This window comes from Cavia porcellus, unplaced genomic scaffold (genome assembly GCF_034190915.1).
Source record: "Cavia porcellus strain 051 isolate PalLab524CR breed Dunkin Hartley unplaced genomic scaffold, mCavPor4.1 scaffold_11, whole genome shotgun sequence".
In the NCBI taxonomy this organism is placed as follows: domain Eukaryota; kingdom Metazoa; phylum Chordata; class Mammalia; order Rodentia; family Caviidae; genus Cavia; species Cavia porcellus.
The window spans coordinates 48,260,246-48,273,890 of NW_026947494.1; the positions used below are offsets into that span (position 1 = coordinate 48,260,246).

Below are 13,645 nucleotides of genomic sequence, written 5' to 3' on the forward strand. Positions count from 1 at the left end.
GGACCCGCTGGAGGCGTAGCGGCCGCGGGCAGCCCCGGGCGGCGGGGGCGGCGGCAGGGGGGGCGGGGGCAGCGGCTGCAGTGGGCACTGGGGCTGGGGCTGGGGCGAGGGCGGCGGCGGCGCGGGCAGGTGGTGGTGGGGATGCAGCAGGCGGAACTGGGGCTGCCGGAGCGGGTACTGGGGGTGCTGCTCTTGCCTCCAGAGGTGCTTGGGGGCTTTGAGGGTGGCCCCTCCAGCGCCGTCGCTGCCCTCGCCGCTGCCCGCCTGGCCCGGCACGTTGCTGCCCTCTGCCTCCATGGTGGCCCGCAGCTCCGCGCCCTGCTGCCCAGTCCAGCCGGGTGCACCGCGCTGGCCCGCGCGCCTCCCCGATGCCGCCGCCGCCGCCGCAGCTTCTGGAGGCAAGAAAAGGCCGAGCTCAGTTTCCGACTGGAAGCTGCCCGAGGCTGGAGGCTACCGGGAGGGGGCTCTGGCAGCGGGAGCGCCCGCAGAACGCGGCAGGGCTGCTTTCCCACTGATCGCGGCGGAGACGCGCTCCTGTGCCGCTGCCCCAGTGACCAGGACTGTGGAGCGCGGCGCACGGCTTCCCCAGCGGCGGCTCCCTCCTTCCTCCCTTTCTTCTTTCCTTCCTTCCCTGGGCGCCGGCGGCCAAAGCACGAATTGTTAGAGCTAGCGCTGCAGGAGCAGCGAGGAAACGGTGGTCTCCTCCGTCCAGAGCACCCGAAGCAAACCGGATCTCAGAGCTGCTGAAAAGTTGGACAGCTCCCGGCTGGCGAGCCCCACCTCTGACTTTCCAAAACCACTCCAGCCAGTCAGGAGTCAGACCTGTGCTCCCGGCCCTTCCCCTCCCGCGCCCGCGCCTCCCTCCGCCCCGAACTGCTTGTGGCTGCCCGGAGCCGCGCTCTTCACCTCCACTTGTCTCAGTCCTCTCTGAGAAACGGGGTTTGGCGGTTCTGTCTGGCTCTCAGAGCCTGTGGGCAGTGAGCTCTAATGACCAGCGAACAGGGTTGTGAACTATCAAAGTTGCTGGTAGTGGTGTGCGCGGGTCGTTCCAAAATAATGGATCGGACCAAAGATCCACTGCGGGAGATGAATTCAGTCTCTTTTCCTGATTTGCGATTATATATTGCGTGCGTTTTTCGCATAGCAGGAGAATGCTCAGTATTCGCTTTTGAAGATCCGGAGTAGTCTTTAATTAGAGAGCCACACCTGAGGTCCACGGCCACACTGGGTGTCCCAGCACTTTTTCCATTGTAAACCTCTGACTGTTTTCAGCAGTTACTACCTTTACAGCTGCCTGCAATTTGCCTTTCTGCCACTTCCAGCAGAATACAGCTCTATTACCAGAGAGTTTTAAAGCACGTTGTGCCGTTATTAGTCCAGAGAAATTTAAGTTCTATAAAATCCTATAATCAAAATTCACCTGCTATCTTTCTTTACTTTGCACTTTCCTGCAACATTGAATGCTTCTAAAGAGCCAAGAGAATTTCAGAGAACAATATATATTTTTTATTACCACCTTTTTTATTACCATTTTTATATTACCATCTTGCTTAAAAAGCATGTTACTTACTCCTCGGTAAAATAGTTCTAGAATCAGCCTTTTAAAAAGTCACCATCACTATCATTAATTATGTAACTTACATTTAGGACTCATGATACTTTGTTGGCACCTAATTATTCTACTCTTTGCATGCAGTCTTAGCATAATGGAAGATGTACATTTTATACATTGCATATGAAGAATACTAAAGTAACAGAATCAGGAACCATGTTTGAGACCCTCCAGAGTGCTGAAAATCTGATGCTTTTCACACAGTGTATGTTTAGTATAGACATCATTGGAAAATAACCTCAATGAAAATAAATACTCACTTCTCATCAATAAGAACAGTCCATAAAATCTGCAAGTGTCTTTAAGTGGCAGCATTTATAAATAATACTGTGCAGAAAGATCCTCAGTATTTCATCATGTTATTAATGGCTGGTGACTTCCTTTTCCTTCAATATTTGGATATGATGATCACTGTGATAATAAGTGGTTCATGCACAAAATATGAGGAAGGCTGTCTTTCAAGGAATAAGGCAGAAGTCTCCCAAGTACCACTTCTGCAGGTAGGACTGAAACTAGCACTTGACTGTGGCATTGTCCTTTTTACAGACATGAGTGTGACTGTCAACAGTGGCAAAAATATTGTCTGTGCTGTGGAGCCACTGGACCAATATCTCCCCAAATATAAAATGAATGAAAAGAAGTGTTTTGAAACATAAACTTGCCTTATTAAGATTTGGAATTGTCTTAAGGAAGTATAAAACTTTCTAATTTATTTATGAAATGTTGGTTACATTTTTACTCACCAAAAGTATAGCAAAAAAACTTTATTTGTAAATATCTTTCTAATTTTTCAAATATCAAAAGTGCAAGTAGTCTATGATCTTCCTTCTAGATTAAACAGAATAATTTATACCTAGCATAGTTCTCATGATGGTTTACTCCTTTTCAATTCATGAGCACTTTCTTCCTTTTCATATTCTTTTTAAAAAAATATTTATTTATTTTGGGACCAGGGAGCAAACTCACAACCTCACATTTGCCAAAGCAGACACTGTGCCACTGAACTATATCCCCATTAATTGTTAAAAATAATTTGCTTTGTTTTAGTATATAATTATAAGTCAGGAGGTTTTCAAAATACAAGAAAATCTTTTACTATACTTCCAATTTGTAAAAATTTTACATTTCTATAATTCCAAAAGTTTATTGACAATAATAGCTTATTATTATAGCTTGGGTGCAGTCCACCACTTCCTACCCATATAATCTTAGCTAAATTATTTGCTTAACTTATCCTTCATATTCAAAGTAATACTTTCATCACTTATGACACAGATTCATCTGATTATTCTTTTAAGAAGCTATCACTCAGTAGAATTATGTATACCCAAAATGCTTATTGATGATTCCTATCAACTTAGAAGAATCCTAAATATCATCTTCATGAGTAGTGACCAACACTGCCTGCACCTAGGAAACATCACCTGTAGAGCTTGGAAAACAACTAATGAAGAATTTTACACCAGTGATAACAAACTTCGATGTCAGCATCAGCTGGAGAGCAAATTCATAACACGCAGTCCCAGGCATCATACAATGGAATAAGACTTGTGGTTTCATACTTTTAGCAGATTTTAAAGATGATTATGTTCCTGAGTAAAATTTGAGAGCTATTGCCCTACTTTGACAAATGAAACACAGGCATCAACATTAAAAATAGTCACTTTAGGTGATTTTATATATGAGTAACAACTTATCCAACCCTTTTGTTTTCTTTGGTTGCAAAGACAAACTGATCCTGTCAGTTGACTTTTTCATGTGTTTCAAATACTTTCAGATAAAGCTAGTTAAAAAACTCAACACTTGGGGCTGGGGATTTAGCTCAGCAGCATAAGCGCCTGCCTTGCAAGCAGGTAGTCGAGAGTTCGATTCCCGGTACCAATAAAAAGGAAAAAGACAAAAAACAAAACAAACAAACAAAAAAACCAAACAACAACAACAAAAAAACCTCAACACTTGTGGAAATAGGCACTTTAGTTTCTCATTTTCTCTGCCCTAACAATAACTTTTGTAATGTTAAAAACTGAGCATCCCCAGCCTGCCATGTAAAAAGTCTTTTATTAAAGATTTCCTACTTACAGTTAAAGCAACAAAAAATGTGAAACATCCTTTGTCTCTCTTGGTTTATATCTCACAACAATTACTCACTTTTCTCATAGGTTGCTCAAATAAATTTCTCACTTTTACTCACTGATTGCTCATAGCTAGATTTTAGAATTTTATAGGGTACAGTGTGAAATCGCAATTTATTTTAATATGGGGCATCTTTGAAACCTATCACTAATCATACTCAGCACATCTGTATAAAAGTGAAAAATCAGGTAAATGATTGCCACTTTCTTTTACAAAAACAAACCTAAAACACAATTGGCGCCATTCCAATGAGATGGAGATTATAGAATACTACCTTCTTCTGTCAACACATTTAACATCTGCCCTAATGACACAATCATTTGCCATTTTGCTTTTGGACAATTAACAAGGGAGAGCATTCTTGTCAGTAACAATGGGGAGTTCTAGCAGAAATGATGTCAATTAAAAGCTAGCAGACAGCAAGCACCATTCCTACCCAGAATCCAGAATGCAATGGTTAGTTGCAATAATTATGAGTTCATTTCTGTCTTGGTAATGGGAGAAAGATTACATCCAATATGTATGTAAAATACATATTGTGCATGTGCAAATGTATATGTTACTTTTTAAAGGTGTAATAGCTAATAATTGATCAACCTTAGCTTCTGATGTTTTACACAAGGCCAAATGCCTATTAGCTAGAAATACTCAAAAGGTTCAGTGACAGTTCGAAATTTCACCTGTCTTCAATATTAAGTAAAAACAGTCATGTCATATTTCTTCAAGTTACATGACAGGCTTATAAAATTATAATGTTATTACATACACAGTATCATCACTATAATAAATACTAGCAAGAATGTTTCTATTCCATTATTTCTAATGTATTTTCAGTAATTTTTGTCTAATATGAACTAAATGGAAACATGAAATTAATGTTATCGTGAGAAATGCTGCACTTGAATGCATGTTTAGCACACCAAGGCAAATTTAACAGCCTATGAATTTCAGACTAGCTGGTGGTTCAATATCACCAGAATCCAATTTCATAACTTTCCAACAACACTTGTCAGTTTGAGTTGAAAATATTGCTTATCTAAAATATGCCAATTCCTATGCAGACTTTAGTATTTCACTCATAAATATAAATCAAAAACACTGACCTGCAAGGAGCTTTGTGTCTTCTTGGGGAATAAGTAAGCAAATATAATTTAAAGCAGGTGTGTCCACCCAGGACCTGTGGTCTGGATATGCTTGCCTTGGCTGAGCCTCATTGATAAAGAATTGTCTTGGGCTACATAGGAAATGTATATTATAGCCAATGTATATAAGTAACAAAATTTCCTTTATTTTTAGATGTTTTCAGTATAACATTAAAAAAAGAGGGCAAGCAGCCCATGGGTTATGAGTTGGACATGAGAGGGAGAGTGGAAATGACAATGAAAAGTGTATGTTGATGTGGATAGAAAGACTTATGATAGAAATACAAAAGCAATGTTCAATTTTTAAGCCTCAGTGACTCATAACAAAGAGTAGCATCTAAGCCAAGGCCAATACTTCATAAAGTGAAACTGGCTATTCTAATTGTGCAGAAACACATTTGTGCACATGACTCTGTGTGTTTTTTCAGAAGGATCTAGGATGAAAGGCATTCTAGGGAAAGGTGGCTTGGACAAAAACTTAAAGAGGAAATGTAGTGGCACACTGGCCAAGAAACACCAAACAATTCTAAAAATTTATAACGATGGCAATGAATGTATGCAGAATCCTAGAGAAAAATCATCTCTAATGCAGTGTCCTCTGAGGCAAAGTGGTGATTTTGTATATATTACTAAAAGGGGGCCTTTCTGGGTGAGTCACGTTTAAGATTGCTAGATAGGAGACAGAGAGGGGCAGACTAGGGATGTGAGACGAAGTGTGTTATCTCTGAGAAGGGGGATGAGGACAAATGATAAGGCACAGATGAAAGGAATTTCCCTAAACTATAAACACTGGCTTTGTGACAGAAGAAAAAGGGGCAAAATAGAAGTTTATTGCATTTATTGAATACTTAATGTTTCATATCCTACAAATTTTCATGAATTATGTTATTTAACCCATGCAACAATATAATTTTTCATATTTAACATATTGAAAACCAATCTTGAAAAAAAGGTTTAAAAGAACAGTGCTAGCCCTCACAGATACTGAATATACCTAGTTGGTAAGACCTTGATTTACATGGAAAACATCTGTTCTTTAGATTGTCCCAACATCAGTTCATGCATTCAACCAACATTTATTAAGCACTTAATAAGTATGAAGCATTAAATTCTGGAGATACAGAAGTCAATAAAGAAAACAAAATCAACAAGTCTCTAATTCTAATTGGAAGACAGAATAAAAACCCAAACTCCCATATAAATATGTCAGGCGGAGCTAAGTTCTATAAAGCAAATTGAAGCAAGAATTCAGAACATGGTGCCTCCATGTGCTATTTTTCAGTGGGGTGGCCAAAGAAGGCTTTGCTGACATGACAATATTTTCCCAGAAACCAGAAGGAAATAAGATATGCAGCCAGCATCCAAGTTATGGGAAAAGCTACAGGATCAGCTGCCAGTTAGTTAGGGCTGAGGAACAGTGATGTATCTGGTGGGCCAGGACAAAGTAAGGTGGAGGCTCTTTGGAAAGAAGACAGATCAAAGAAGTTCACAGCTTCAGGCTTTTTACTTGTATTTATATAGCTACACATGGTTGAACTATGAAGTTACGTGTAGATGCTTAGTATTTACTTAAATTTTTTGCAAGATTTTACTGTAATACCTAATTGAAGAAAGAAGTTTTTCTGTATTAAGGGAGAAAAGTATGTCAGTTAAATGTTTGTTATCAAGTGAAGAAAATATTTTATTTTGACAGAAGCCTACACTTCCATATCTTAATGAAAAGCAAATAGATATTAATATTTGACACTCCATATTGTTTTATCATTGAAATGACTAGAAAGTCATGGTCAGTTGCACAGTTCTCATACCCTTAAAAGTGAGGAGATACAGTATTACCACTCCTTTTAGAAGGTGTCACAGAACACCTAAATCTCCCAGCAGGATTGACTTGTGAGACAGGAAGGATGATTATTCAGGTGCTAAATGTCCATCTGTCAAAAGCTTTGAATTGACATTTGTGAGAGGACATTAATCTTTTAGTGGTTGATAATCAAATTTAACAAAAGCATCAGTATGCCTTGAAATGTCACACTCAATCTCAAAATCGCAGAGATTACAAATCAGAGTCATTATGAAATGCAGGCCAACCACCAAAGATGAAAAATTGCTAAGAATCTTTACATTTTTAAAGTGAAGATCTAATCTTATACTTTGAAATGTCAGTGGATGGGTTATTTAATAATGTTAGCAAATGGGAGGTTTAAAATTTCAGCTAATATTATTTTAGCTCTAATTCTTCATGAAACAGCTCATTCATTTTATTAGAAGACTGTTATACAATTCACACAGGAGATAATTTACTTTTAAAAAGATACAAAATCACTAACAGTGAAATATTAATATACCAAGCCATACAAACATTCAGAATTTTTATTCACCAAAGTGATCAAGAGAAAACAAAGTGATGCAGAAAGTTAGAGAACAATAAACTGATAGAAAATATTATAATACATGTAATTTGCCAAGGCTGATTTCAAATGAGTATTCCTGTGAGTAAGAAATAGCAATAGAAAATGTTCAAATGGGAAGGGGAACAAGGAAGTAGAGGAAGGGAAAAGGAAAAAAGAAAGAATGGGAGAAAAATGAAAGAAAGCCATTGTAAATAAGGAAAAGGAGAGAAGTCAAAGGGAGGATGGGAATGGGGTTTAAAAGACTCAAGGTGTATCATGTACAGGTACAAATTCCCAATGATGCATGTGATTACTATGTATAGCAAAAGTGTAACAATAAAATTAACTTTTAAAAAGATACCAATATAAAAATAAAATATTTTCTAAAATTCACAGAACAGGAAATTAGAAAGGGGATTAAACAGAAGAAAATTGACCAATTTCATTAATAATCATAGATGCCAGTAAAGACTATATGGAAAGAGCATTTTATATTCAGCAAGTCAGCAAAAGAGCCTGATGATATCATACTTTGGAGAAAATGTAGATCAGTGGAAATTCTTAGAGGCTCCTAGTAGAAAATAATTTGACACTGTCTGGCAAAAGTAAGCATTTACATATATGATAATTCATATTCCATTCCCTGGTATATAGCATAGAAATTATCTTACAAATACACATGGAAATATGTCCCAGCATGTTCACAGCAGGATTATGTATTATTATACAATAATCTGGAATCAAACTAAAATGTCATTTTTTAAAAAAATTTGCACAAATATTGCATCATACAGCCATGAATACAACAAATAGCTTGGATGCATCTTAGAATGAACAAACAAGTGGCAAAAGACAGTGTAATTTTTCTTTCTTTTTGTAGCCAGGATTTGGTATCTAGTTTGCCTGGCCTTGAACTCAGTATGCAGCCCAGGCTGGCCTCAAATGCTGGAATTATAGGTGTGTACCACCACACACCCAGATGTTTATCACTAGTATAAAGCTCACAATCAAAACACAAATAAGACCAAAAAGAAAAAATAAAACACCCCAAAGAAAAACAAACTAATGTACTTTGGTGTAGTACTTCTCAAACAAATGTACATATAAATGTACATTTCTGTTCAGTAGTTTGGGGACAGGGCTGAAATTCCATATTTCTGATAAATATTCAGTGATGTCGATGTTGTTCTGTGGATCATCATTAAGTAGCAGAGTCCTAGAGTATTATATATCCTCTAATTTATATATATTCACACACATACATATATGAATTGAAAACCTGAAAGGCTATATAATTCACACAATTTTGGGGGGCTATTACCAGGAGGAGGGGAAGAAGATGTTGAATGGGAATAGGAAGAAACTCACAGAGGTAATTCATTGATAACCTTGTAGTTCACAAATTATATGCTCTCTAACTACAAGTACGCTATGGTTACTCTTTTGCATATGTTAGATGTTGTATAATAAAAACTGTTACAGCAATAAAAACTTACAGGGCAGGAGATTCACAACACCACCACCAGAACAGATAAATCTAAGGAAGACAGAAAGCTACAACACACAACATTGAGGGGCATTATCCCACTTCAGAAGAGAAAACTGCAGCCCATTAATAAACACTCCATACTTGTAAGGTCAAATTAAACTACTGGGAAAACTTTTCTAATTCTAGTAGAAAATACTGGGACTTCAAATAGAACTCCAAATTAAAAATATACACAAATTCCTTTAAAATGCGATTCATCCTCCTCTCAAAATTTAGTTTTTAAATTAACACTGAATTAAGATTAAAATAATTATGAAAAGATGTGTAGCTGTCAAATACAAGAACTTGCTCCATCCTTTGGCTGTGACTCTCCATCTAGACATACATATATCTTTAAATATCTCCCCTTACATCAGCTAGATTTCCGGAAAGCATCTTCCTGATGATCAGAAAGTGGTTTTATTTCTAAAATGTCTTCCATTAATATTCCTTGTCTTCTAACACTTTAGCTATTAGCAAGCATCATAGCAAGGATTAGTAACCACTAATAATAACTCAGGGTGACTACTTAAGGATTGGAAAGTGGGGTTGCAGAGTAGAGAGGGAAATTCGGTTACAGGTAGATGAATAGAGACTGAAGACTTTCTACTTTCTCAGTGTTATCTCTGATGTTCCAAATCATTTTGATATGTGAAAAATTTCAATAAATCTCTGAATGAGGGATTTATCTAATGTCTAATGACACTAAGGGCTAAAAAAGTAATGAGAGAAGATAGGGCACCTAAATTCTAAGGATAACTAACATTTATTGAGTTCTTTTTGAAACAAGTATTGCTCTAAGTGCTTTTTGAAGAATCAATTTATTACTATCTCCATGCTACAGATAAAGATACTGAGGCACAGAGAAGACAGGGGCTCACGGTCTGCATTACCAAGGCCAGAATACTCTTAAATTATTATTTTAAAGAGAATATTTTTTAAAAGACAAAATATCAACAACAAAAATAAGACAGGATTTCAAAACAAGGTGGTAGGAAATTAACAATTTATAAAAATATAGTAACAATTTATTATATTGCATATTGTTATTTTCACAACAGTTGTTCAGATTACTAGATATAGGCATGCAAAATTGATCAAACAATATAAATGTTACAGGGAATTGAGTTAGATAGAAATATAGGCAGTCAAGCAGGGCTAGACCCTTGAAGGAGCCAATGCAGAATACAAGATACCTTTCAACTGTGGGGAGACAGATACCTCTGTTGTGAGCCAGACCTCAAGACAAAAGATAAAACAAATGCACCCACCCACTTCCTAAGGATACACACCAGGCATTGATATTCTAAACAGGTCTAAACAGGTCTAAAACCAGTCGCTAACCCAGCCTCCTACAGGAAAAACCACTGCTCTATATGTGTTAAACTTGCTTGTGACTGGCTTCCCTATTTGTCCCCGAGTTAATCAATTTTGCCTGAGCAATTACATTTATAATCTTACTGGTTGGTCATGGTTCTGTCCTGCCTCATGCCCACCTTGGGAGTTCCCATTTTTTCCCCACTTTGGACCCTTTCACGGTGGAGTCTTGCTCTATAAAATTCCTAGAAAAGACAGGGCCCCTGGCAACTCACTCAGGACATTTTCTATCAGACTCAGACAGAAGCTTTCTTTCTCTCAATAAATATATTCTGCTCTTAACCTCTGTTGTTCCTAATATTCATTCTTTGATTTTAGAGAACACAAACTTTTACCAGACATTCAGTAGGTTGAGAGTTTCTTTCCCTTATATCATTAGCACTTACTGTTCTTTTCCGTGAACTGTTATAATTAGTAAAATTATTATATATATTTATATAAATATTCCTTCCTCCTTTCTTTTCTCCTTTCCCCCATCCCAGTTTTTGTTTTCTTTTGAGCAGCTTCTTCCCCTTTCACAATATCTATTGTATGCTTTGAATCTTCTTTACTCTCAGTTTCTTGCATTAAGGAGATAATATAATGTTCACACATGTGATTTTTTGATCATTCAAGAGATGCAAATTAAAACAACAATGCAATTTCATCTCACCCCAGGAAGAATGATTATCATCAAGAAATCAACCAATAACAAATACTGATGGGGCTACAGGGGGAAAAAGGAATTCTTCTCTACTCTTGGTGGGAATGTAGACTGGTGCAACCACTGTGGAAATCAGTATGAAAATTCCTCCAAAAATTAAGAGTAGAGGTCCCATTCCACCCAGCTATTCTCTTTCTGAGTATCTTCCCAGAAGAATTAAAAACATCATACCACAGTGATATATGTGTCCATGTTTATAGCAGCACAATTTGTAATGCCTATCAGTCAAGGAATGGATACAAAAAATGTGGTATTTTTATATAATGGAGTACTATTCAGCTATAAACAAAGACAAACTCAAGGCTTTTTTTGGGAAGGGGATGCAACCAGAGAACATACTCAGATCAGAATTTTAATTCCTATTAGCAGTTCCAGTACTTACACCCTAAGCAGGCTTTTCCTGTTGGCCTCTCTGAAGCCCCAGTACCTGGCCCTCTGTTAACACAACCTGTATTCCTGGACATTGCCAATTTTCTTGGGGAATAAAATTTTGTATTTAAGAGGAGGAGGGCAAGACAGAACTTATTTGAACCCCCAAAGTTGTATAGTACTTGGGAAGACTTTTTTTTCATTGCTGAGCCTTAGAGTCCTCATCAGGTTACTGACACAATATACATAACAGAATTTTGTAAGGATTACATAAAGCAATCCATTTCATACACTTAATTAGTATCTGTTGTGGTTGTTACACTTATTATTGAATGATATTTTCAATGTTAACCCAAATCTGTCTTTACTTCAGATCTTAGACCAAAAAAATTGCTATGCCATGTACATATTATATATATGAAATAAACCAGACGTTTTTGTTTGTTTCTTTCTTCCTCACTTAATCAATCAGATGCCCATTAAGTTTGGAATGCTTAAAGGAGCTCTGGGTGCTCAAAACAGAAACCTTAAATAAAAAGGCGAAAGAAAGACTGCTCCCACTTTACAGGAATAAAAACATTGTAGGATTAACCTTTCTATTCTAACTTCATTAGCTTCCCAGAGGTCTGTGAATATTTTTAGATAATTATCTAAGGCCACTAATTTCAATTCCTAATGTAGTTATAGCTGTTCTTAATTGAAAGATGAAAAAGTCTAAATCATTAAATTGAATGGCTTTTTCTCAAGGATGTTACTTTTCAGCGGTAAGCACAATTGTCCCTTAAGAATCAAGGTAAATAATACCTCAGAGAGGCTTCTGGCATTGAGGGAGGATTGTTGTTGTTATTGTTTTGTTTTTTTAACTGTTCTCAAGAAGTACATGATGTTGTCTCCCAAACAGAAAGTTAGGATTCATACCTTGGGCACACTCAATACTAAACTGGATTGTGGCCCAGCTATCCACTTTATTTGAATGCAAATTTTTTAATGAAATAGTACTTAAAAACACATTGAGAAAAGGCACTGTGTGTTTCAATGGAATTGCTAGCTATCCATGTAATTTGTAAAGATCATAGATAAAATAAGAACTTTAGAAGAGGCAAAAGTTTGAGAATTTACAATTCAAGATAGGCTTTCCAACATGTTAATTTTTAACACTTTTGCTTGCTTACTCTGTCTTCTTACAGAATTGGTCAAATAATAGAAGATTGTATTTTAATTAGTATAGTTTTGACATAGTATCTGGAGGAATGAAAGGGATATCAACCATTATTCTCCTTAGCATGATACTACCATTTAAAAATAGATGGAAATCCATAGTCTAATATTTCTAAGGCTGAATCATATTCCCCCTGGCTCAGTGTATGGAAAATAGCATATTTTCTTGCTGCATAAATAACAGAAGTCTTTTGAACACTAAACTGTTCAAAATGATTTCTGGAGTATACAATTGTAGATTTAGATTTATTTTTAAATGGTCCCTGCAGGTTCAAAAATGGGGACTTACTGACCAATTATAAATCCCACATTGGGTTAATTAACCCAGTTTTTTCTGATGTTTGTCAAATTACTCATGTGTGGTGAATTTATTTAGTCAAAATGGCTGAATCAGTAGTCTCACTGGCATTAAATATTACTTTCTTGTTTTAATATGCATGCCATTCATCACAGGTATTACGGAATGTGCAGGATACCCAGAGGTCCTTGATTATGAGTTCCAACTGTAAGATTTTTTAAGATACCTGACGGCAGGTTGCTTATGCCAAGTGTCATTTTTTCATCAATGAGGAGGATAATTGGACCAAATTTTCAAAGATACTTTAAATAACGTTTAAATTGACATGCTTGGCACAGTATCCACTACACAAATATATACATCTATACATGCAAGTATGCACATAGATGTATCCATATGTATGTATGTGAATTTATCTGTACAAACATAAAACTTAGGAAATTAGGCAAGCAGAGAGACAATAACCTGTACTATACTATACTAAATAAAGAGCTCTTGAAAATAATGAATTACGTTTGAGTTACAATAAGACTGTGCTTTCAGCCAACAGGTAGTGTTTTATTGAGATAATGAATATTGTTATTGTAAAAGTGAAGCTAGTTGTCTTCTTCTATCATCTGTTTCTATTTTTAATTCTACTTCATAGGTATTTTCTGATAAATGAAGAAAAATGGAGAAAATGAATGTTCACTCAAAAGCTACTCAATCAAATGCTGCTGCAATAAAAATTTCACTTCTGTTATGGCAATTATCTGTTGTGGCCTTTTCATGAAGAAAATATTATTATTCCTAATTCACTGATGAAAAAGAAGTTTCCTAAGCAACTGGTCACCATTTATGTAATTTGAAAATACTGGAACTCATGTTTTAGCCAC

General features: G+C 36.8%; 1 protein-coding gene across 14 annotated transcripts in view; it reads right to left on the minus strand.

Moving 5' to 3' along the window:
- The window catches only part of Pde4d (3',5'-cyclic-AMP phosphodiesterase 4D), a 1,361,839-nt gene that overhangs the window by 798,511 nt on the left and 549,683 nt on the right, over window positions 1-13,645 (minus strand). The window contains exons 1-2 of one of the 14 annotated variants that reach the window (XM_063258679.1): window positions 907-1,296; window positions 1-392 (exon numbers count right to left, since the gene is read on the minus strand). The exon at window positions 1-392 is cut by the window's left edge and continues 155 nt beyond it. The exons of 12 other annotated variants lie outside the window; for them this stretch is intronic. In XM_063258679.1, coding sequence (XP_063114749.1) covers window positions 1-297 — 297 coding nt within the window. In that variant the 5' untranslated portion in view covers window positions 298-392; window positions 907-1,296. Of the gene's footprint in view, window positions 428-906; window positions 1,297-13,645 lie in introns of those variants that run through there. One more of the 14 variants, XM_063258678.1, reaches the window with a different exon arrangement.